Source organism: Syngnathus scovelli, chromosome 8 (assembly GCF_024217435.2).
Source record: "Syngnathus scovelli strain Florida chromosome 8, RoL_Ssco_1.2, whole genome shotgun sequence".
In the NCBI taxonomy this organism is placed as follows: domain Eukaryota; kingdom Metazoa; phylum Chordata; class Actinopteri; order Syngnathiformes; family Syngnathidae; genus Syngnathus; species Syngnathus scovelli.
In genome coordinates this window covers 12500701-12524329 of record NC_090854.1, presented here as the reverse complement: position 1 = coordinate 12524329, position 23629 = coordinate 12500701, and the positions used below count along the sequence as shown (strand labels likewise).

Genomic DNA, 23629 nt, shown 5'->3' with positions numbered 1-23629 from the left:
TATGTATGGCGTTCCTTCTCCCCGGTCAGCCTCCTTCACGGGTCGGACCGTGCGCTCCTCTGTTGAGGTGTGAAGGAGCGAGAGGAGCAGGGCGAAATAAAGGATGCATGCAAAAGCGGGATTTCTGGGGATAACTCGGGAACACTGATGGACTTTTTTCTCCAGTCTTCACATTTCCTCTCGTAACCTCTCTCAGGGCCTGCGTGACCTTTGTGACTAACAACTCAACGCGCACTTTGGGGGACTTTTTGGAGCTCGTGGACACCATAGTCGAGGATCATGCTCGCCCTCTGGTTGGTTCTACTCCCGTGCCTGGGCCTGGTGCCCGTGGCCCCGGCCGAGAAGGGTCTGGAGTTCCCGCAGTACGACGGGAAAGACCGCGTTCTTGACATCAACGATAAGAACTACAAGAAGGCCTTAAAGCAGTACGACATGCTATGCTTGTTTTACCACGCGCCCCTGGCAGACAACAAGGAGCAGCAGAAACAACATCAGATGTCGGAGCTGGTGCTGGAGGTGAGTATGATGAAAGATACGGTTCATTTAAAGAAAATGAAATATCACACTTATATTTTATACATGCAATTTGTCATTTCGCCATTATTCATCAAATGCATCGCTAATCAATCGACCTCCATGTACAGTCTTTAGAATGGGGTTGCTTATCATGCAACAATTGAAAAATTCTAACTGAAATATAGTATGTCTGCACAATTATTTATTTTCAAGTACACACTGACACCTGAAGGCCACACTCCCATCAGGAGGAGGGAGTCACATTGCAAGAAGGTTCAATGCCACCACTAGATGCCACCACTATCGTGAGCTTTATATTGTTGCTCACTAGACAACCTTTGGGAAGGCTCAATAATAAAATGGAATAAAATTACAAATATTATCTATACTATAGATAATATTTGTAATTTTATTCCATTTTAATAAAATTGTAGTTCTGTGACTTTTAAGAGTTCACACACTTGGCATTTTACTTTAATTTAGTTGAACTTCCTTTATTTGACGTTCTATTTGAATCACAATGACCTACAATGACTGTTCAAAAAGGCCTCCATTAAATAATTGCATTTTTTTTAAAGAGATGATCCTTTCAAATATATATCTATATTTCCGATTCAAGTGAAGTCAATTTCTTTTTGAAGCATACACTGCTGGAAACAATGTGCACACTGCATCTCAAGTTACACACAGTCCCGACCTCCTGCTTAATGTTGACGTTAATCGCATGCCAGCAATGCACACTTGATATTTTGATATTCGCTAGTGTTCTTGACTGGTATATTCAACTATATTGAAAAAGTCCGTTTTGGCCTAAAACAGTCACTTCATTTGGATAAACTCTAACAAACATCACAAAAGCAAATTTTGTTGAATTTCCCAACTTAAATGAATAAGGAAAGCTTAAATTCAGTTATTTTTACAGTGTACACATTGTATAGTTCCCTCATGAGTAGTACGCTGATGTCGAATAAATGAGGGACAGAAATGCAAGTCTACTGAACGTATCTCCGTTTGTGATCCAAATGCATTGTGATCCAAATATAAATCACAGTGTCGTAGCGGGAGCGTTCACTTCGGAACAACTGCCTCGCTCATACTTTTGTGCTATTTTTAGAACAATCTAGCTAATTATGTAACTATGTCTCTGTGCCCCCCACGGTATAACAATCTACATCTTCCCACTTAGTGGCTGCACCAAAGCAATAACACATGACTGGTTTTCTAATTCATCACATGCAATTTTTTTTTTTTTTTTTGCAGCTCGTGGCTCAAGTCATGGAAGAGAAAGACATCGGCTTTGGAATGGTCGACTCCCAAAAAGATGCCAAGGTGTCGAAGAAACTAGGCGAGTGTAGTCAACGAGTGATGATGATGATTTTATTAATATGATGCAACTGCAGTATGTTGTTGTCTATTGATTTTGTATTAAATTGAAATATCAAGAATATGGAAGGCCAATTTTAAAAAAAAAATGTATTTTTTTGTCATTTGTTTTTGTATGTGACCAAGTTACTTATCAGTATTTAATTTGATTTTATTTGATTTTTCTTGTTTGATTTGATTTCCGTTTGCTACGTCAGGCCTGGAGGAGGAAGGCAGCGTGTACGTGTTCAAAGCCGATCGTGTGATTGAATTTGACGGCTGGCTTTCGGCCAACACCCTGGTGGAGTTCTTGCTAGATGTGAGTTCAACCACTCATGAACCCTAATTTCAAACCCTAACTTGAAATCCTATCACCAGCTTGAAACCCCACCCAAACTTAAAATAATCCTTTGAAACCCTCACCCTGACTGAACCTTGACACCCCAATTCCAAACCCAATCCCCCAAAATGTTTTTCTTTTCTGCAGCTATTGGAGGAGCCCGTGGAAGTGATCGACAACGCTCTGGAGCTGAGGGCCTTTGACAGGATGGAGGAGGACATCCGTGTCATTGGTTACTTCAAGGACGAGGATTCAGAGCGTAAGTGTCAAGAACGAAAATATCTCATTTTAGATTTTGAGAAACAAGCAAAGTTTTTGTTGTGTTGTTGTTCGAGCTCAATTTTAATCAGCTCAAACGCCAATTTAAAAACAACAATAGTAGAACATGCAAGATTAGCTAGTAACTGTACAACCGCCATAACTTTGACGCCATCTTGTGGCATCTTTAAGCAATTACAAAACATTCTGGGTTGGCATAAAATACTGTATTCTGTCAAAATACAATTTATATTTTGGGCCTACAGTAATTTATGGGGAAAAGCCTTTTAAATATAAATGATTGAAATTTATGGAAATATTTTTCTTTGATGGAAAGGGCGGGGGTGGGGGGGGGTGTCATCCACTTACAACCCCTTAGTTTGCCACTAAGCGCTATAGTGTCCTGGTGCCTCTGTGTCTACTATCTGCTTTTAATTGAAGAAATACAGTGCTACTTCATCAGTGCAATTTTGCCCCCTCATCTCAGTGGATTTGCGGCTCCATTTATATCCTGGCTAAACAACACAGCTGCTGTCACATCCGTGACCTATAGCGCACCATGTGTGGGAGCGAAAAGCGCGGCTCAAAGTTCATCTATTTCCAACCAGGCGACGTGCAAATGTCATGTATGTGATGGAGCAGAGGTGGCGAGATAACGTTCTCGCATCTTTAGATTACGACGCCTTCAAGGAAGCCGCTGAGCAGTTTCAACCCTACATCAAGTTCTTTGCCACCTTTGACAAATCTGTGAGTGAGCGAGCAAGCATTCCATCACCTACGTTGTTTCCCCGAAGCCACATGTGTTTTTGTATTTCTCACTGCAGGTGGCCAAAGAGCTCACCCTGAAGTTGAACGAGGTTGACTTCTATGAGCCCTTCATGGAGGAGCCCGTCACCATCCCGGGAAAACCTCTCTCCGAGGATGATCTAGTCGACTTCATAAATGAGAACAGACGGTAAACAAACAGGAAGTAGAAACAGGAAGTGCTTTCAAAGGTGTGACCTACCATGTGTTCAGCTTAGTCAAAACACTACAAGGATCAAGAAATATAGCATAGCATAGCATAGCATAGCATAGCATAGCATAGCACAAAAGTGCTACCATTTTTGATGAAGTGGTAAAACAAAAACAATACATGGAAGATCCAAATATAACGCACTCATTCAACTACTTCTAATTCCTTCAATGTCCTTTTGGTTGTGTTGTATCATTACTCAGTGTTGTTTACGTGTCTTCAGGCCAACTCTGAGAAAGCTGCGTGCAGAGGACATGTTTGAGACCTGGGTAAGCCTCGATGAAACACAAATTTAGCAACAGCTTGTTACAATGCTACATTCATCCCTGCTTTTTCTGGACACGTCTGGTTTGTTTTTAGGAGGACGACATCGAGGGCATCCACATTGTGGCGTTTGCAGAGGAGGAGGACCCAGGTAAGTGAGACCTTGCCATTGTCTGAAACACCGATCATCTCCTTCAGCATAGTTGTCACCCTCAAAACCCTTGGTCCATTATCATCGGACAATTATTAGCAATACAGAGGCCAGAGAATGACAGAGAGATGCCCCTCCTGGCCACCCTTTAGCTCCGGCCCTGCATACATGCAAATACTCTTAGTTCAAGAAAGGCTTTGCCTGTATTTGTGTGGGGTGGCGGACAGATAACAGCAAATGGCTTTGTTCATAAAGGGTAAAGTAAAAACTCCACCAACCACCTTCATTTATTCCCTTACTATACAAATTATAAGCAGCTCTCAGAGGGCAACATGTTTGACTCCTCTGCCCTACAGTAATAAAATATTGAAAAACATTCCAGCATTTGTTGCATAATGCAGAGAGATTTAATGATTTGCTGCCATTACTATTAAAAGAACTCAAAGGACTTCCTGTTTGGACAAACAGGGAGAAAATGCAGATGTTCATCATTATGTCAGATTTCCCCTTGAGCCTGCTAGTTTTCCTAGAAGTCGTATATTCGAATAAAAACACTAGTACATTGTAGTTTTCCAATGAGAACCACGAGTTTCCAAATGTTCTATTTCTGTTTATCTGAAAAACAAAATAACTTGTTGATTATGTTTGTCGTTCCTCTCAGATGGTTTCGAGTTCTTAGAGATCCTGAAAGAGGTGGCCCGGGACAACACACACGTTCAAGAGCTCAGCATTGTGTGGATTGACCCTGATGACTTTCCGCTGGTGAGTGTTCATACATTTTTCATGCCAACAATAATTGGAAGATCATTTCAATCAATCACTTCCATGCCTGTAGTTGATCCCCTACTGGGAGAAGACCTTCAAGGTGGATCTGTTCAGACCGCAGATTGGAGTCGTCAACGTTACAGATGTAAGTCCATGATGTGTCGTGTGTGTGTGTCTGTGTAGTATGTGACACATAACACTATGCGTATGTGTGTGACTGTGCAGGCCGACAGCGTGTGGTTGCTAATGGAAGAAGAGGAGGATTTGCCCACGGCTCAGGAGCTGGAAGACTGGATCGAAGACGTCCTCTCGGGAAAAGTCAACACAGAAGATGATGATGACGATGACGACGACGATGATGATGACGACGATGATGATGATGACGATGATGATGATGATGACGACGACGATGAGTAATAGGCATCTTTGAACACGAATAATCTCATAACCCCAACCAACATCAGCAATTCCGCTTCAGAACATGCGAACAGTTGCTGTTTTTAATAAGCATACATGAATCTTCCATACAGTAAATTAACTAGGTTGAGGTTTAGTAATTGACGATTCACATATAGCCTACATCACATTGATCAAAACAATCCCATCTGTTCATAAAAGCACAGTAAAACAAATGAACATGTTTTACCGCCATCTGCACTCACTGGTAATAAACCAAACTGGGTGCTTCATGAGTATTTGTCATTTTTCTGCATTTTTGTTACCTCAGTATTTTCATATTTACTCACATACTTTACACTCATGTTTCAGAAATTCTGCGATTGAAAATACAAAGCTCACTTTTCACTGACTGTCGCACAGGTATTAATGTAACAATACATTATGCAATACTGAATATGCAGCAAATGAAGGCCTCCGCTCAGACGCCATTCCTCAATTAATTAGAAAAATGATTCAAAAAATGTAATGCTTGAAAATATCGGTAAAAATGCTTTTTATTTAGCTTATTTTTTTTAACAAATGCATTTCGGACACAGATTCTGTGACGTTCTGTTCAGTAGTACAAAAGAGGCATCAAACGCATAACACAAACTTACAGTACACTTATACACAGTTTGCGATAAATGTTTCAGTCAAGACAAAGTATGTAGAGTCATCAACATTAGAAATCACTAAACTACAGTGACAACAGTACGTAACAGTGAAATGACAATATTCAATTTAAAAATACAAATTTGACCCTCGCAAATTTATGTCGTTTTGACATGTGCAGTTTGTCAAAATGGTCAATAGGTGGCAGCAATGAGATGCTCATGCTGACTACAACCAAACACCACACAATTGAATTAAATCATATGCCTTCTTTTAAAATAAAAATAAAAATGGTCCCTGTAATTATTGACTATTCATATGTAATTTGTAAAGTCTCATGCTGCAGAGAAGTGCTGGAATACTTTTAGATATAAAATGTTGTTATAAAACAGCATAGTACACACAGAAATGTGAAACATCGACTGTGGTGATTACAGTGGTTGTCATATACAAATTCACAATCTTTGCCTGCACAAAGCTAAATAAAAAAAAGTTAAAATCCAAGCAATCCACCATTTTCATATAAAAAGTATGCTGGGAATAATGCACATTCACATATAAATACTGTACATACTGTATACCAACAGCTAATTCAAAACTAGCAGTTGGGTTTTTGTGATTTTTCCAGACACACGTTTGGCAAATGTCTCCCATAAAAACACATTTTTGCATCCTAAAAACTTAGTCACACATTCGTCTCCATGCAAACACAACAATGAGTCTTTTTTATAGTGCATACAGGATGTCAAGATAAAAAAATCCAGGTATCTTCCTGTCAGATTATGTAAGCAAAAGATGGGAAAAAAAACTGCCTTTTAGAAAAGGTAAATGCAGAAATTGTAAGAGTGCTGTAGGTCCAGAGGAGCAGCCGGCCGTTACACCGAAGTTTCCGACTGGAGCAGAAGCACGAACTTGTGCGATTTGGGGTCGACGTACTCCTCACTCACTTGGATGTACGGGATGCTCTTGACGGTGATGGCCAGATTGAAGTCGAGGCACCTGAGCACAAAGTCGCTGCCGTCCTTGACGCCGCTTGTTACGGACGCCTCGCTCACCAGCGTCCACTGATCGGCCATCCAGCGCTCGGGGCCGTACTGCAGGGTGGGGCCAGGGGACAGGTACGTCTCCAAGAAGGCCTGACATCATGGAACCAAGCAAAAGAGACTTGTACATTATTTATCATATTTTAAAATAATGGTGTCAAGATATCAGAGGTGATTAAAACCCATCCTACCTTGGGGCTCATGTTATTGATGAGACAGAAGGCCAGGTGCTTCTGGATGCTCTCCATGCTGTGACACTGCTGCCTCCTAGTGGTGCGGAGGTACTTCTGCAGTGCGCGGGCCATTGAGGGGAAAATAGCCAGAGCCGCTTCCCGCACATCCATGATGTCTGAAGGGGTGGCCTGCTCGTCTTCCTTCTTCATGCGCCTCACGTGCGTGAAAGCCTCTTCCACCGCCACCACCAACCTGACCAAGGGCGTAAGAATTTGGATTACAGTGTTGCCTATGACTTTCATTTGTTCTGTAACCTTAGAAAATAGCACTCTATTGAAACATAATAATATTGAATTAAACATTTTACACATCAAGATTTAACGCAATTAACTCAGTTAAATGTGTTGCTCCTGCTGGTGCGCCCACCTTGGCCACTAGGGGCAGTACAATGCAGTCCTACAGATGAATAATTCACCACAACTTTTAGTGACTCAGATGCAATCATATTACTAATTTTTTAGGAGAGGATGACAGTGTTTGTCTACAAGTGTTGCACCACTGTGTTTGGACACTGCAAAATGTTTTTTTTCTATGGTCTTCCTATATTTTTCACCTATGGTTCTGGAATATATTGAAAGGGACGTCACCACGTTTCATGATTGGAGTCCACAAGGTAATGGCGTCCTTGAGTTACCTGGCTTTCCGTTTGCGTACTCGTCTCTCGTAGTCGGCCTCCTCGTAGTACAGCTCATTATGGGCGCTATCTTTACGTTTGGCAGCGGCAGCGATCATGGCCTGGGACTGGTTTCCATTAGCAGGCTGCGCCCCTGCCGCACTCCCTGGAGCTGTGCTCAAAAACAAGAGTGAGGACAAGAGCTGAATTGATGATATCACCTTGAGCCTGAGGAAGTGAGCTCTCACAGATTAATGGACTGTGGCTCCATGTGGAGAACAAAGGGTGGAGTGGAAGGACTCAGGAGAGTGTCGACCTTCACACGGATACATTCATTTGAAAACATTTAATATTTAATAACCTTGTTCAATATAAAGATTTGACGAGTGTAGACTGCAATTTTTCTTGTCCAACATTAGTCTCTGTCACTAAAAGTCAAACAGAGAATTAATATCAATTTAGAATGAAAAATAGAAGTACAATATAATTTAAAAAATAATTAAATTCAACTCATGAAAGTTGGCGTGCGCATTACAGGATCTTGCATAACATTATAAATTATTATAAATTATTAAATATCATAGGGTTATAGCAATTTATATTAAAATATTTTGATGCATGTTAAATATATTCGTATTAGAAAAAACAATTCAATTTATTTGTAGGGGATAAAAAGAAATCAGATTAATCTCCTAATGTATTAGGAATATATATTTAATTAAAATTCATTTACATGTATTTATTACAGGAATGAATTTAGCTGTATATTCAATCGCTAGATCAATTAATTGACCAGGAATATAAAAAGATGAATTGCTAATGTATATGTATGAGCCATTTTTGTCCTTTCGCGTTTTCGTTTTACGTTGATGTAATTTACTTCCATGCCACTAGAGAGACTCTGATGCATTGCTATTCATTGTACTGGGAAGCATATAAAAACCGTGGTGACCTTGAACATGGCAGGGATTGACAGGAAGCCAATAGTTATTTTGGGTACCTTTATGAGTTATTTGCCGTGTTTCAGAGACAAACCTGCACGTCTTTTTTTTTTTCCCCACAAAGACTCATCAATGCTGGCCAACGCTCGATTGAGGTATGGTTTGATCAGCGCAGTTTTTTTTTTTTTTTGAATGGCAATAATTTATTGGTGTGCACACATTCACCAAAACCCAATGGTAAGGTTTTTGTGCGTCAAAAAAAAAAAAGACGAGTTTGTGGAACACTGCAAACGCTGGTGCATCTAAAAATAACTTTCATCGGTTGATACAAACTCTCGCGGGTAACTGTTCTTTCTTATTTTATTTTTTTCTTTTTGTGTTTGCGGGCTTCATTGCCAAGCCAATTTACCTTTCGTGGCCATACTGACTGAAGAGGCAGAACACCAAAAAGTCACATACAGAGGCTTTAGTCAATTCAGTATATTTAAATACAATATATACATTTAAAGACTAGATTGCAAAAAGGAAAAGGCCTCCTTTGATGCAGAAATCTTTTTAAGGAGATACAGATGAAACATTCATGATGCTGTGCTTCATCCAACATTAAGACAGTTCTGTGACTTTGCAGCTTTGCACATGATCTCATGCAGTAGAGCAAGTGGAGCTCATCATCATGAGGATGATAAGTACACCAGCATGTTGGGGGGGGGGGGGTGTGAGATAAAAGATGTTGGGGGGCTATAGACTAAGATCTGAATCATTAACCTGATTTGCATGTGTGTGAAAGCACATTCGAGCAGGTGAGAAAGAGGGTAAATGGAAAAAAAAAAGGTAAAAAAGGAAGCTGGAGTGAGTATATGTGAGGAATGAGCGCTTCTCTGATGAATTATTTAAGGATTCAAATCCCACTACCCCCTAGAGGCATTTCTGCTGAAAGGGGGGGAGGGCCGACGAGGACGTGACTCTTGGATACGAACATCACGAAAGCCTTGTGCATTTGTGGAGTGATAGCCAACAGTGCAAAATTTTCAAGTGCAACTTCGGGTGCGACTAAGAAGGATCGTTTGAAGCCCATGCTGATATTTGGTGAATTGAAATTTAAATAACTGAATAATCGGCCAATTTTTTAACACAATGAATAAAATAACTTATTTATTTGTCCCTTTAGCTCACAACAACGCATGTATGAATTACAGGCAAAATTAGTTTGACTTTACAATGGAGAGAAAAAAAAAAGCAAAATCTGAAATTTATTTTTTGCCGATTGTTGGTGGTTGGGTGGGAATGTTTGAATGTCATTATCTTGCAATGGTTATTGTATATATAAAAAAAGCAGATTTAAAAAGAGCTGATATTGGCCGATTAATCAATTTATTTCTGTCTTCCTGTGCTTTTTAAAGTGCTTTGCAAGGGAAAGGGAAATTTCCACAGTGCCGTACTTACTCTCCCGCAGCAATCTTCTCAGCCTGCTTCTCAAAGCTGCTCAGTGGACAAGGAGAGCACAAGATCACAACTCGAAATTGGAATTGTGTTTCAAACTTTGTGTTTAGAACCTCTGCCTTAGTTGTCAGGTTAAGGCTTTCAAAAAAAAAATCAGTGTTGCTCCGACGTGAGATCTTCCACAGTATGACGTAACCACTAGAACCAACCGGAGCGAATCAAATGCACAACTTCTCTATTATGCTTGAGCTGTGCCTGCCTACCGTCAACGTTGTAGACTTTTAATCCAGCCAGATGCTTGGCGGCGCGATGCTTGGAGGCCGAGAGGAGCGCAGGGTTGTGGAGCGGGAAATCTCGGTAGTAATACTCCAAGATGGTGAGGGCTGCATTCTGAATGCTGCGGGACACAAAAGTGACACAGGCGCTGGTGATTCACACCATAAAAACTTAACGACCTCTGTCAATGATACTACCCAGCTATTTGTGCCTTTTAATGCTTTCATTAGCCTTGGACTCACCTTTGAACCACTTCATGAAGCATCGGTGACTTAAAAGTGTAAGACATGCGAATACCAATACCTTTACTCGTATTATATCTCATGCCCTCTTTTGTTGTCGCCCACTCATGACGTATCCACACACTCCATCAGATGAGAAACCAAAGTCTGACAGCATCCAATTCCCTCTAGAATATCCCGCTTGAGGCAAACTAGAGACTGACTGACTCTGTTATGCCACTTTTCATCTCTCTGGGATGGGCCTCCAATTACACACTATATACGTAGGCAAAGGCCTTTATGCCTTGTATTAAATGAAACAAAATGGAGCTGATTGTGACGCTTGCTGTATGTCTCATGTAATTTAAATTCAAAATTGCATTATAATGGAGTTTCCATGTACCTGAGCTGCCCAATGTTGTAGTGACGCGTTTCTCCGTCGGTGGATCGGATGACGCACACGCTGTAGCAAGGTCGGAGGTGGCGGAGTTCCAGCAGGACCACCGCCAGGTAGTGGACAAAAAGTTGGGAGTCCACCAAGGACACGGCAAACTGGACCACACCATGGTAGTCCTCGTCCTGTATTGGAGCACACCAATCACTGCAGTTTGAGATACTGAGTGATATATAATTCTTCATCCTATGTTAAAAATGACTAATATTAAAGAAGCAAGTTGCACATACCAGAAGGAGCAGCATATTGCGCTCACCTGTGCCTCGAGGATCCTGACACCGTAGAAGAGCCAGTAGGACATGGTGAGCAGTAGGGTGAGTGTGGTGAGGAAGGCCCGGCACGCGCACACTCTGGGCAGGCTCGCGCGAGCTGGCCGGAGAAACAGTGCCCAGATGGCCGTGAGGAGCATGAGGAGCTTGAAGGAGAGGGACAGGAAGAGACCCTCGCAGGCAGCGCCGCAAGGCTGCAGTCTTTCGGGCCACATTATTACAGGCAAGAGCAGGAAGACCAGCGGGGTGGCCAGCACCAGCAGACCCACACACAGGCCCACAGCTAAGGGGAGGTAACGGCGGAAGTTTCGGGTCCGGTCTTGGATGCCTTTGCCCAAGCCCACCACTTCCTCCTGGGAAATGCTCAGCTCGGAGGTGCCGGTCACTGCCGTGGTGGTTTCCCCCCAGTTGTCATCCTACAAGTGAGCGACACATCTTCATTTGAGTATTTTCAACATTATTGGGAAATTCTGTGATACTAGTATAAGTAAGAAATTTGCCCCAAAAAACAGTGACAGATCATTTTCAAGCTTTAAGGCTCTTTGTAAACATCTTTCTCTTACCCCTCAAGTCACAAAATGTCGAAATCCAAATTATTAATAGTGAATTAAATTTTTTTGTGGGGTTCATTCTTAATGAGAAGTCTTCAAACATGCTTTGATGTAGATTTAATGTAGGGCGACATGCACACAGGAGGACTCGCACGCCGAAATAACGTACACAACGCACACAAAATAGATCAACTCTTCCCTCAGCCGTCATAACATATTAGAGTCACTCTTCTTCGTTGTCTTCGTCTTCTCTGCACCACAAACACTTTGACACATTCTAATTAACTATTCGCTGTCACCTCAGTGTGAAGAAGCACTGCATAATTCTCTCAACACAGCACGGGATAAAAAAAAAAAAAAAAATCAAGATATGATTACAAGGGTGTCAATTTTGAGTTTGGACTATGAGAGCAATGTGAATTGTTGGATGAAAGTCTTCCCACCATTTAGGTCCCTGCTTAATGAATTCCTCTATGGTGCAGCAAATATGGGGGCAGGGAAAAACTGTGATTTCATGCGTGAATGTGAAGGTCGAGTACGGCATGCATGTTTCTTTTAATGCTCATTTCATTTGGTGAATGGGCCAGACAGTGAATATTTGCACTTGAGTCTTTGCTGTACTCATCACAAATCATATAATTAATACCACAAATTTAGCGATATCCGACTGGAGCAATTAATGCGGCAGCATTCCTCAACCAAAATATTTGCGCAAATAAGCGTTCATGTGACCAGCTGCTAAACAATAACCCTCTGACTGAGCTAATACGCTTCTACCATTAACTCTCCGAGGACTAATCCTCAAGATTATGACTGCACTAATCAGGACGCCGGGTCGCTAGGTCAATGCAAAGAGTGGACGGAAAGGCTTTAGGAAGGAATTACTGCAGTGTTAGGCCCAGTCAAATAGTTGCATACATTTACAAACACAAGCCATAAGCCTCACTGGTGACCTTGGAGGTTAACACGGTATCAGTCACCTGACAGACCTTCTATGGTTGATGTACACTTTGTTGCTATGAATTGGCGGGCTAATACGTGAGGAGCTCCAAAATAAAAAAAAAAGAAATTGTAATAAGTTTTTTAAAAAGCAAACATAATGCAATTCATAAAGACCATACAGTCACAACATAATTGAATAAAATATAAAGAATTAAACACACATTTTGGGGCTTCAATTCAGTAGATACAGTGCTGCTCCTTGTGGCCTGCCTTGGCCATCTGGAGACAATACATCAAGAAACAATGTTTTATCCAAGCCCTGCATCCTAATAGTTTATACAAGATATACAAAAAAAGCTTCAGGATCCCTGGTTAGAAAGAGATGTCTCAGTTTAGTTGGAGCCAGGAAACCCAATCTACTGCCCTCTGGCATCAAGTCAGAACATCCAAGGCTCATAAAGCAGCAAGAGACTCATGTCAGTGACACGCATGTGAACACGGCGGGTTAATCCTATCAGCTTTCCTCAAAGTGCCGAAAACTGATGTAAGGCAATAAGAATGTGTCATTCCCTCTCCTTACGTGTCCTCTAATGTGAAGAAAGGGTCAACAACCTGCCGAAGGTGATGGAAGGCCTGCGAGCGCAGATTACCTTACAATGCAGACAAAGGACGGAAGCTACGAGCTGGCTATGGCTGCGAGTCACATGACATCCTGGAATGTGTGTTTTGTTTTGGAGGAGGCAGGAGAAGAAAAAATAGGTAGAGTTTGGGAATTCTTCACAAAGTCTGGGTGGATATTTATTTTTCCAATTATTATCTCTGGTATACCTGCGCTATTCTGTTTTTGTTTGTATACAGTGATAGCACGACAATTTTTCTCTCTGTATATTCTTCTAATATACGGGTCAAGTTGCACAATAATCCTTCTGTGACACTATTGTATATGTTGCTGAAATGTTATACTGGGATTAAGCATTGCGATTAAAACTCACATGCACACGTTGATGCACTTTTGTCAGATACGTACCTGGCCCTCTTCGCCAGGATCCGCCCCCGGCGAGGGCTCTCCCGGCAGCGGCTCGCCGTTGTGCACCGGAGAGTCCTGGGAGGACGTCTCCGGGGGATTGATGATGACCGACCTCTCGGAGCGGCTGCTGTCTTTGCTCCCGCAGGCCTTGTGACGCTCGCGGCCTCGCTCGCTGGACGGAAAAGATGGCATGAGGTAAAGAGAACATCATAGTGCTCACTTGTCAGAACACTGAACACGATCAAATGAGATCCAGTTTTAAAAAAATAGCAGTAGATTATGCAAATGTATTCATTTCATCTTGCAAGGCGAATGACAGATTAAACTCAAATAGTTCTCTCGTTTGCAACCCAGAGCGAACGCATCAGTGATTAGAGCAGCCGGACCCAAAATCACATGACTGCCTGTCTACCCGCCTTCCCGCCCTTGATTAGCTCATCAAAGTTACCAGTAGGCTCAAATAAACACCAGCACTGTCAGGGAAACTCACCCGTGTCGGTTTGACCTCCCCGAGCGGCTGGAGTAGCCCGAGTGGGTCGACTCTGTGTCCATTCCTGTTGCGTTCACGGGGTCACGTTCTCTTTATGGAGGAAAGGGGGGGGGCGGTTGGCGGTGGTCCTCGCGGGGACCGAGGAGGTTGCTATGGAAACAGGCCTACAAAAGGCCTCAGGAATCCACAGCGACTGACTACAATCTTGTCCAACTTCTTTGGCAACCGCAGTGACCTGAAACACGGACACACCCAAACACAACAGCAGTAGCATCAACACGGGTTCCAATAAGAACAAGATACATTTGCACAACAACGTTTCGCTGAGGTTCAAGTGTGCATTTAATGACACTCATGTTTTATTCATCTCATGCGGACACACAAGTCATTTCCAATGATCTGACCAGACTCCAGTCTGTCCTTTCCATTTGCGTGCACGCTGATATCCCGCTGCTCGGCCATCCACGACCGTTCATTACGCTGTCGCTCCGCCGTTGTCATGGCAACTGCCCATCTATCACCATTACGAGCCCCGTCTTGAATGCAGGAGATTATTCTCCATGCAAATTTTTCAAAGTGCATGTTATCGCAGTTTGGAGATGTTCCTTACCATTAAGTGGCTGTCTTATTTTGCTTCCAATCAAAATGATTCAACTAATCATTGTGTAGCCGCAGACTCATCAACAGTAGAGGCTCAGGAATTTATGGTGCCAAAGCATCAAGAGCCATCATTTAACCAACATCTTAATAAAACCAGTATCATGTTGCATTAGTGTTGGCTCATCTTCAGAAAAGTGCTGAGCCATATTTGGTTATGACCTAAGGCTTGGTGATGTCATTTTCAGTCGATAGCAAATGTCAAAATGGCCGCCCCTTCAGATGGATGAAAACAGTTTGATATTGCCTGTTTAATTAATTTTCCACAAATTAAAATAAAAGCGCATCATAAATCTTGCCATTTCATCATTACATCTAGTGTCTACAGCTCATCTGGGCTGACATCTGGAGCGTCCACGGTTACCGTGGCAACGCCGGCGGTACAGGGCCCCAATTAAGCAATAACAATCAATCAGACTGAAAGATCGTCGACTTGCTTGTACGCATGCGAGCGGGGGTTGAATGTGTCACAGTGCGCACAATGGCCTCACATCACACGCGGCAGCCGTACACTCAGATGAATAAGATGTTGATTCGATTAAAATCTGTTAAATCCCCCTCCCGGCTGCCGACCTCTGGGTGAGAGAAAGCGGAATGTGGGCCAAGGCGAGAGGTGGCGCCAAACCAGGCCATGCGGAAAAAATGGCCGCCACAGGGAAAGAAAAACTATCGCTTACAACCTGACAGATTAATATTTACAATAGCGTCACGTGGGACTCCTGATCCACTTCCCTGTCTCTGAATATCAAATCTCTCCGGAAAAATCCCCCCTAAAATTCTAGTTTCCCTTTGAGACATTTACAGCATGCTGTCCGGTGATGCATGAGTGCGGATGCTTGCGGTCGAGTGCGCCGGGAAGAGAGTGAGCAGCAAGAAAGTGACACTAATGTAAAACAAACACTCATTATTGCGTTTATTTAGCGGTTGAGGAGCGACCGTCATCACGCATGAGCACATCCACTCATCAGACGGCCTATCAAAAGACAAAATGCGCATTATTTGTGTACTATTATGTGCAACAAGGCCCAGATTTGTAAGGCCCCATTTCTCTGAGCAGTTATTTAGTGGATACGTTTGATTTAGACAGCAATCATTTCCCGATAACAATTAGCATTCCAATGTTAGCATGAAATGTATGGCGGTGTGTATAACAGAGAGAAAAAAACAAAACACATTTGGCCTCCAGCACCAAGTGAAAGTCAGAGTGAGGTTTGGAATGTGAGATTTCATGAATGTAACTCCGGCACCTTAAATGACCCGGATCAGCCTCACACTTCATCACATGCTGAGGCCTGGTTGCCATGGCACCTGTACCCTAAGCCATCATACTTATGAGCCGTCTGCCCTCCTTCCTGTAGCTTTATTATAACTACGTTGGAAATCTTCAACATATAACATGCCCCATACTTGGTAGCCGAAAAAAAAAATTTACATAAAACAAATTTATTTTAATATTAAAATAAAAATTAATGCACCGTTTGAAATTTGGTATTAATTTGATCCTTTACCTAATTATTTATAAATAACTACAAAAATGTTGACTTTCTAAGAAAAAATGCTTTTTTGAAAACTAATATTTATTTCTTATTTACTATTTATCCTAAATCAACTAATACAATGAATGGAAAATTAAAAAGAATGGCCATCACTAAGTAAGAACTGACTATACCAAAGTCAGAAGGCTACAACATCAGTGAGCCAGAGTTACATACTTTAGCCTAGTTCTTCTAAAAAAAATAAAAATAAAATAACACTGTATCCAAATATTACTCATGTTGAAAAGAGAAATACATTTGAGGTATTTAAAGAATTTTGGGCACGTAAGATGGTATTATGCCGATTATGATAAACATTATTCAATGTTAAGTAGGGCAACGTTTAATGTGTTTCCCTTAAGAAACCTTAGTCAAATGGAGTTGGTGAAATCAAGACATAGATATTTTAAAATAATTGCAATACCAGTACATTGCATAGGGCGGGTGAGGGGAGTGAGAGGTGATTGCATGGGGGAGGTTCTATTCTCCATTACGCTACACCAGCGCGCACAATAGTCCACTCTTCATTAACACCTGCAATACAAATCCCGTCAAGAGGGCAGATCACAGTGATCCGATTGACCGCCCTGATCGATAACCGACGCGTGGAGCATGGCATGCATGCGTGGTGCATTCAGGCCGTGTAAAGCAAGGCTCCATCCAGCTGCGCACAGCGGTGCAGACGGAGGAGGCACCCTGCCCTTTTCTTTTAGCCAGTGATGGACTGCATCGGATCCTGAGTTATAATCTTAAACGCTGTTTTTGTCGATTTCAAATAGCCTTTTTGCAAGGTGTCACGTGATCGGAGTCCTAATTTCACGCGCGTTATCGTGTCGCAGGTAAAAAGCCAACCGTGGCCGCGTTCAACTTGAATGGATCACGTACGCCTCGCGCGGATTATATGAATCATTAATTGATGGAATGAGAGGGGGAAAAAAAAACCTACCTTTCCTCCTCATCGTTCCTTCCCCGAAGAGGTGAAGTCTCTTGCCTCACTCGAGCCCGGCCATTGTGCTGACAGAAGCGCAAGGCACCATGGAAGAAGCTACTCTCTCACACACGCTCATACACACACACGCACACACGCGCGCGGTGAAATCAATTAGTGTGACAGCTTTCTGCCGCTAGAGGGCCCCCTTTTAAAGCGGTATGTCCTTTCAGGACAATAGTGAGACGATTCCCAAATAGCAAAAAAACAAAAATAAATATGCAGATTAAAAAATAAAGGGACAAAAATCATATTAGAAAATAAATCGTGCCATTGTGAGTGTTGTGCCATTCTGACACCCATTCAATGGAATTGGTTGAGCCCAATTGCAACTATTTACACAATTTTATATATTTTTAATAGTATATGCTAATGTTAAAATATCATTTCAGAAAATTTGCGTAAAACCAATTCGGGTCTTGATCTGGAAAAAGTGATCATATATCATAAATACAACAATTTCAACTTAGATATTTTTAGTTGAACCATTTTAACCCATACAGGACGGAATAGTTAAACTTAATGACCCCTTGAATGGCCTTCATAACCTCCTCTGTCCCATTAGCGGCCAGCTCTGATGTGGTAGCATGCTGAGGCCAGCCTACCTTGTGTCCAGTGTGTAGACAAAGTGTGTCATGTTACTCCTGCTGCTGCAGCTGCTGCCATGAACATAAAGAATGCCCCCACCCCCCCAGGCCACATCACACAGAAGAGATGCACATAATGAAGGCGCATGAGGAAAACCATTAAATGCCCAAGACTAATGGAGAAGGTCAACAGTGAGTTCATATCCACAGCCTGATCCTCACATTAAAAACATAACTGGAAGTTAAGGATTCTCTCCCCTAATCAAGTGTATAATTTCATCACCATGACAGATAAAATTTAGTGTGAATTTTTTTGTGCAAGCTTTGTGTGCATTTTGACTCATTTGAGTGCATGTATGTACATCTGTGTTAGTGTCTCCAGAGAGAAGCTATAGATGGATATGGTGGTCATCTGGAGAAACACCTGCCACCCCTCTGTGGGGAACCTCCCCGCCATATAATATGAGGAATTATTTGACAGAAGCGCTCAATGGAGTGCAATAAATCACACAGGCCGCTAATAAGCTGCATTAAAAAAAAAAAAAAAAGGAATCCAGATGCTCTGGATTTGACATGACACTTCCTCACTGTAGGGAGACATAAACTACAGTGAAGACTTCATTTTTGGAAACAAAAATGATTTCCATCACTTTCTGCTCCATGTCCATTTTTTAAGCCCAGCTCATATTAACAATCCTCAATTGCTTCTGATGTGGGCAGTTTCTGAATGATAGGATTTGGCTGCTATATGGTGCATTCTCAAACCCGCCACTAGAGGGTGGTAGAACTGCATAAAAAGAAGAATAACGCGGGCCTTTGTTAAAACACATTGTAAAGGAGGTATGGTGTTTCCAGGTGTTTCAAAGTTCAGAGATGCTCAAGTTAAAGAAGATTGCTACACTGTTTCCAATGGTTTATTTACTTTGGCCCTAAACAACTCAAAGAACAAATGAACACACACACACACACACATTCACACCCGCACAAATGAACACTGTCCTTTAGAAATGTGCAATTAACTACTAGATCAACCTGCTCATCAGGTTACTTCATAGTTGTCGTTCATCAGTGCGGTGATAGCAGGAGATCGCCACAATCCAAATGATGTCCTTAAAGGTTTGGAAGTATGTACTCAGCATTCTCATCCTGTTCGGAATCATATCCCTGCTGTACAACATTGCCATAGGCAAGGTAAGAGAAGTTTGTTAGGTTTGTTCTCAGATGTTCTCCTAGGTTTACAGGTGTCTAGCATCTGTAAGTCTACCTCTCTTGAAAGAAAACAAAAGATTAGGTGTGACGGAACAGACAGTACAAACAAAAGTGTCACAGTCTTTATTGCGTGAGGTGGATAGGGGAAGTGGATAACTAACATGCATATATCGGACCTTAATTTTTTTTATTGAATTACTTTCAATGAAATATAATGGATTATTGCCTAATTAGAACACAGCAACAACAAGGAATTATTAGAATTTAGGTAAGTGAGAATAAAACAATAATATTGCATTGCACAATTTAATAATGACTCAAGAGAGTCTATTGAATCAATTATATTTTCAGTAATAATTTCCTCTTAAAGATGATTGCCAACATCACGAGATGTTTTTCAACATCACATTTTATATATTCGGTATTTTTATTTTTTTTTGTAGTACTTGCAACAATATATTTGCACTGTAAAAAGTTACATTTATGCCTATGTCTGTGTTTGTAAATGATTTGCCCACATAGTTATCATTCATTCAACTAGACAGAGCAGAACCATACCAAACAGCAATAACATACTTGTCAGACTGGAAAATTGTGTATGTGGAAGGTCAGCTATTCAATTCCTTGATGGCATGATAGCTAACTCCACTTGTGTCATGGTGTGAGAAATGGATGATCCATAATTAGAATATAACAGTATGCATCTCTTGTCATCTCTTCAGAACTGGAACTACAACACAGTGTCAGTACTAGACGAGGTCCAGACCTGGAGTCGGTCATCAAGACTGTCTGAAAGGCTCCTGACATTTCAACAATATCACACCTACTGTCCCCATCTGGCCAAGCCATTGTCACTTGAGGATGAGGTGGAGGAACGCAAACTGTTAAACTCCATCATTTGGCCCCAGCTGCCTTCTGGTTCTGCACCACCCAGCTTGCTCCAGACGAGTGACCCGGTCCACAGCCGGTTTACAATCGTAACCTCCAAAATCAAGCCCAGTTGGTATGTGGGAGACCAGCTGGAAGTACAAATCCAACTGCGTGACTTCAAGGGCCAACCCAAGCGTTACGGTGGCGATTTGCTGTTGGCCCGGTTGCACTCCCCAAAATACGAGGCGGGTGTGGCCGGGCAGGTCCTGGACCATGAAAACGGACTGTATACCGTTCGATTCCCGCTGCTGTGGGAGGGCTCGGCTCAGGTTGACGTTATGATGGTCCACTCGAGCGAAGCCATCGCCGTGTTGCGGCGGCTAAGGGATCACCGGCTCGATCGAGTGCGCTTCACCAGCACCTTTCGCCAAGGTGATCAATCTGAGAAGATGATGTGCCACATATGTCTGCCGCCGGAACCGGGGCCAATATGTAACTTCACCGACGTCCGCACCGGTGAACCGTGGTATTGCTACAAGCCCAAAATGCTCAGCTGTGATACCAGATACAACCATGCCATGGGAGGATACGCCATTGACCTCCTCACCGATGAAGAAACTTTGCTCTTTCAAAAGTATGTATAAGTGAGTGACAAAAGCGTTTCCAAAGGTGTTTCAAAAAGAACAAGCTACTGAAAGACATTCAGGTATTCCTATTAGAACTTGCTTCCATCCCTGTGCAAGCTTTTGTCCTAAAGCTATTTGGAAAAACACAAAATGGGAAAACCAGTTCAGAAAGTCATAACCTGCCTTGCGTGCTTACCTGATGCATTGACCATGGTATCTTTTTGTTTTTTCTCTCTCGCACCCTTTTTGATCGACTTCTTTGACATCAGTGGCAAGAATGTCAAAGTTCCCATCCAGGCTTCCACAATGGATACCATCAACGTGCTGCCTTCCAGCAAAGGTACTGCGAACCTTCCAACGGACACCTCTGCCTTTTATTTTTTAATTCACATCATTGTGTTGGTCATCAATGTAGACAAAGGCAGTCAAAAACCGGATCCCGTGAAGCTAGCGACTTCTGGGTACTACTACCAGGGCTCGTGGAGGCCATTGGACGGCGTCCCCATGGGCCAGTTCAACGACTCATCTGCCATCACTCAGTGTTTGACGAACAAGTCAGTCTACTTGTATGGCGACTCCACTATGCGTCAGTGGTACGAGTATTTTAGCAGTATGCTTCCAGGTAAGCTCTTCGTACAGTTGCAATATTGGAATTGACCTTCAGTATGAAAATAGCCCGATTTAGTCTTTCAACTCTGTTGAGGTTTAAAGCACATACAGATGATCCTGTAACCCGGGCATTTATTGTCTTCTCCCCTGCAGACTTGAAAAAGTTTTACCTGGGGAAACCTATAAAGTTGGGGCCCTTTTTAGCGGTGGACACCAAGCACAACATGCTGCTATGGTACCGCATCCACGGCCCCCCTATGCGCACTCAGTGGGTCATGAGCAACGACTTGCGCTACATCGCTAACGAGCTGGATGGCCTGACCGGCAGTCGCGACACAGTGGTGGCGCTCAGCATCTGGGCTCACTTCACCACTTTGCCCGTGGAGGTGTATATAAACCGCCTCCGGGACATCCGCAAGGCGGTGGTGCGACTCCTGAACCGGGCGCCGGGGACACTGGTGGTGATCCGAACAGCCAACCCTCAGTCTCTGGAGCAAGATGTCAGCCTGTACAACAGCGACTGGTTTTCACTGCAGCAGGACATGGTGCTGCGCGCCATGTTCAAGGGTCTCAACGTTCGGTTTGTGGACGCTTGGCAGATGGTCGTGGCGCACCATGAACCTCATAATCTGCACCCTCTTAGGCCCATTGTCAAGACCATGGTAGACATGATGTTGTCCTACATTTGCCCTCATCGGTCCAGCAACAATGTCGGGATTTAAGAAATGAAGAATGTAAAAAATATTAGGGCTTCACTTCAAACGTGGAATTAAAATATCAAGTTGTAACCGAAGGAGTATTAATAAAAAACAAAAGTTCATTGAGATTTTTTAATTTGCAAATTAAATTTGGCAAATTTATCGCAACAGATTTGATTGTTTTAATCAGTTTTGTTCTCTCTCTCTATTGCAGGAAAGGTAAGTTACACCTCATTGGCCGTTAGGGGGCTCACTCTCTCTCTCTGTTGCAGGAAAGGTAAGTTACACTTCGTTGGCTGTAGGGGGAGCCGTTTAGCTAAAAAAAAACTTTGTAACCTCGTGCAAAGAATTGATTTGGACAAGTAAACCAGTCATTATTTCCACTCGCAGCTGTGTTGCACCCACTTACATTTGTTATTGAACCACCCATGCGTGTTTTCCACTTGCAGGCCAAGCAGACGATTGACTTTGGATGCTGACAATGAAACTTGAGTGTTTCTCTAAGTGCAGCTTGCCGTCACAGTTCAGCGCATATCGTTTCATCACTTTGAGGCCTGCAACAGATTTTGGCAGTTCGACTCTCACAAGGCTGACAAACATGTAAGAGCTTGATAGATTTACACGTGGAACGCAAAGCGCGACAGGAAGTGGATGGAAATACACCCAATTACATTTCCTGTTGAAAACAGCAGTTAAGGGCCACGACTGAGTACATGAAGATTTGTATGTTTGGAGTAAGACATCAGACCAGAACAGCAGTAAAAATAAATCATGGGAAAATAAATATGCATAAAAAAATACACCTTAATTTTGTAAAATGCATATTATCTGAACAAAATGATCAAATATTATTAAACACGTTTTTTGGCACCAAAATGCCACCAGATAGCGCCAAAGCAATATTTTTGAATGAGACAGAACTTGGGGCAGAGTACAAAAAAAAAAAGTATAGGGGCTCACTTCTGTACTTCCGAATCCTTCACGGTGTGAAGGACCTGATTTCGATAATTTAGCAGACTGGATCTGCGAGAGGGAGGCCTGAACTCCTGGGGGAGTGATCACAGCCATGCATTAAAATGGTAATCAGAGGAATTATTTGGGCAAATACAAGACTTAGACTTCAAAATGGGAACACCAGATGTAGTATATCAAACATTACAATCTTGCTTTTTTTACCCTTCACTCAGTGTGGAAGCTCTACACGGTACATTTTAAAGCTAGGTCAAAATCACAATCGACTCTTCATCAACGTTATTAATATTTTGCAAAGGCAAACTTAGACATTCAAGTATTTTTCTGTACTGACTCATAATATGCAAGTGTACTTAATGTTTGTGATCATTTTCCATGACTCACATGGCTATTAGCCGGTGTCTCCAACAGGAATCAGTGCTGTCTGAAAGGTCACAGCAAAGGTCATGAATTGTAACACTTTGTTTACATGTGCTCTTTCCAGTGATATTTATCTCTTAAAGATTGCTGTTTGCATGCTTTAAAACTAAGTATGTTTAGTCACCCTATACAGAAAAGGCAAAACACATGAGTCACCATGGCATCAGCGCAGGAACACCAGCTGTAAAATGGCCCCTCCAACAACGCCCTCATTTTTCAGTGACACTGAAGGCTCA

At 42.3% G+C, this 23629-nt stretch overlaps 3 protein-coding genes across 4 annotated transcripts; 2 read left to right on the top strand and 1 right to left on the bottom strand.

Annotated features, from left to right (window-relative positions):
• casq2 (calsequestrin 2) lies at window positions 1-5363 on the top strand. Its single transcript, XM_049729073.2, has 11 exons — window positions 1-516; window positions 1777-1861; window positions 2097-2197; window positions 2366-2477; window positions 3150-3223; window positions 3301-3431; window positions 3715-3760; window positions 3852-3906; window positions 4568-4668; window positions 4742-4816; window positions 4897-5363. Exons 1-11 carry the CDS (start codon window positions 280-282, stop codon window positions 5086-5088), a joined length of 1209 nt encoding a protein of 402 aa, XP_049585030.1. The 5' UTR covers window positions 1-279; the 3' UTR covers window positions 5089-5363.
• Window positions 5364-5606: 243 nt separating this feature from the next.
• LOC125974153 (vang-like protein 1) lies at window positions 5607-17512 on the bottom strand. The gene is made up of 9 exons (XM_049729072.2): window positions 17361-17512; window positions 14223-14457; window positions 13733-13904; window positions 11200-11628; window positions 10893-11068; window positions 10256-10389; window positions 7633-7783; window positions 6956-7190; window positions 5607-6857 (listed from the first exon to the last, which is right to left on the bottom strand). Exons 2-9 carry the CDS (start codon window positions 14282-14284, stop codon window positions 6597-6599), a joined length of 1620 nt encoding a protein of 539 aa, XP_049585029.1. The 5' UTR covers window positions 14285-14457; window positions 17361-17512; the 3' UTR covers window positions 5607-6596.
• Window positions 17513-19019: 1507 nt separating this feature from the next.
• LOC125974152 (NXPE family member 3) lies at window positions 19020-22129 on the top strand. Of its 2 annotated transcripts, XM_049729071.1 has the most exons (5): window positions 19020-19180; window positions 19921-20702; window positions 20964-21034; window positions 21110-21316; window positions 21457-22129. In XM_049729071.1, the coding sequence occupies exons 1-5, from the start codon at window positions 19091-19093 to the stop codon at window positions 22023-22025; spliced, it is 1719 nt and encodes a 572-aa protein (XP_049585028.1). In that variant the 5' UTR covers window positions 19020-19090; the 3' UTR covers window positions 22026-22129. The 2 variants fall into 2 exon arrangements, with proteins under 2 accessions (XP_049585028.1, XP_049585027.1); XM_049729070.1 differs by having other exon boundaries at window positions 20964-21316.
• The last annotated feature ends 1500 nt before the right edge of the window (window positions 22130-23629 follow it).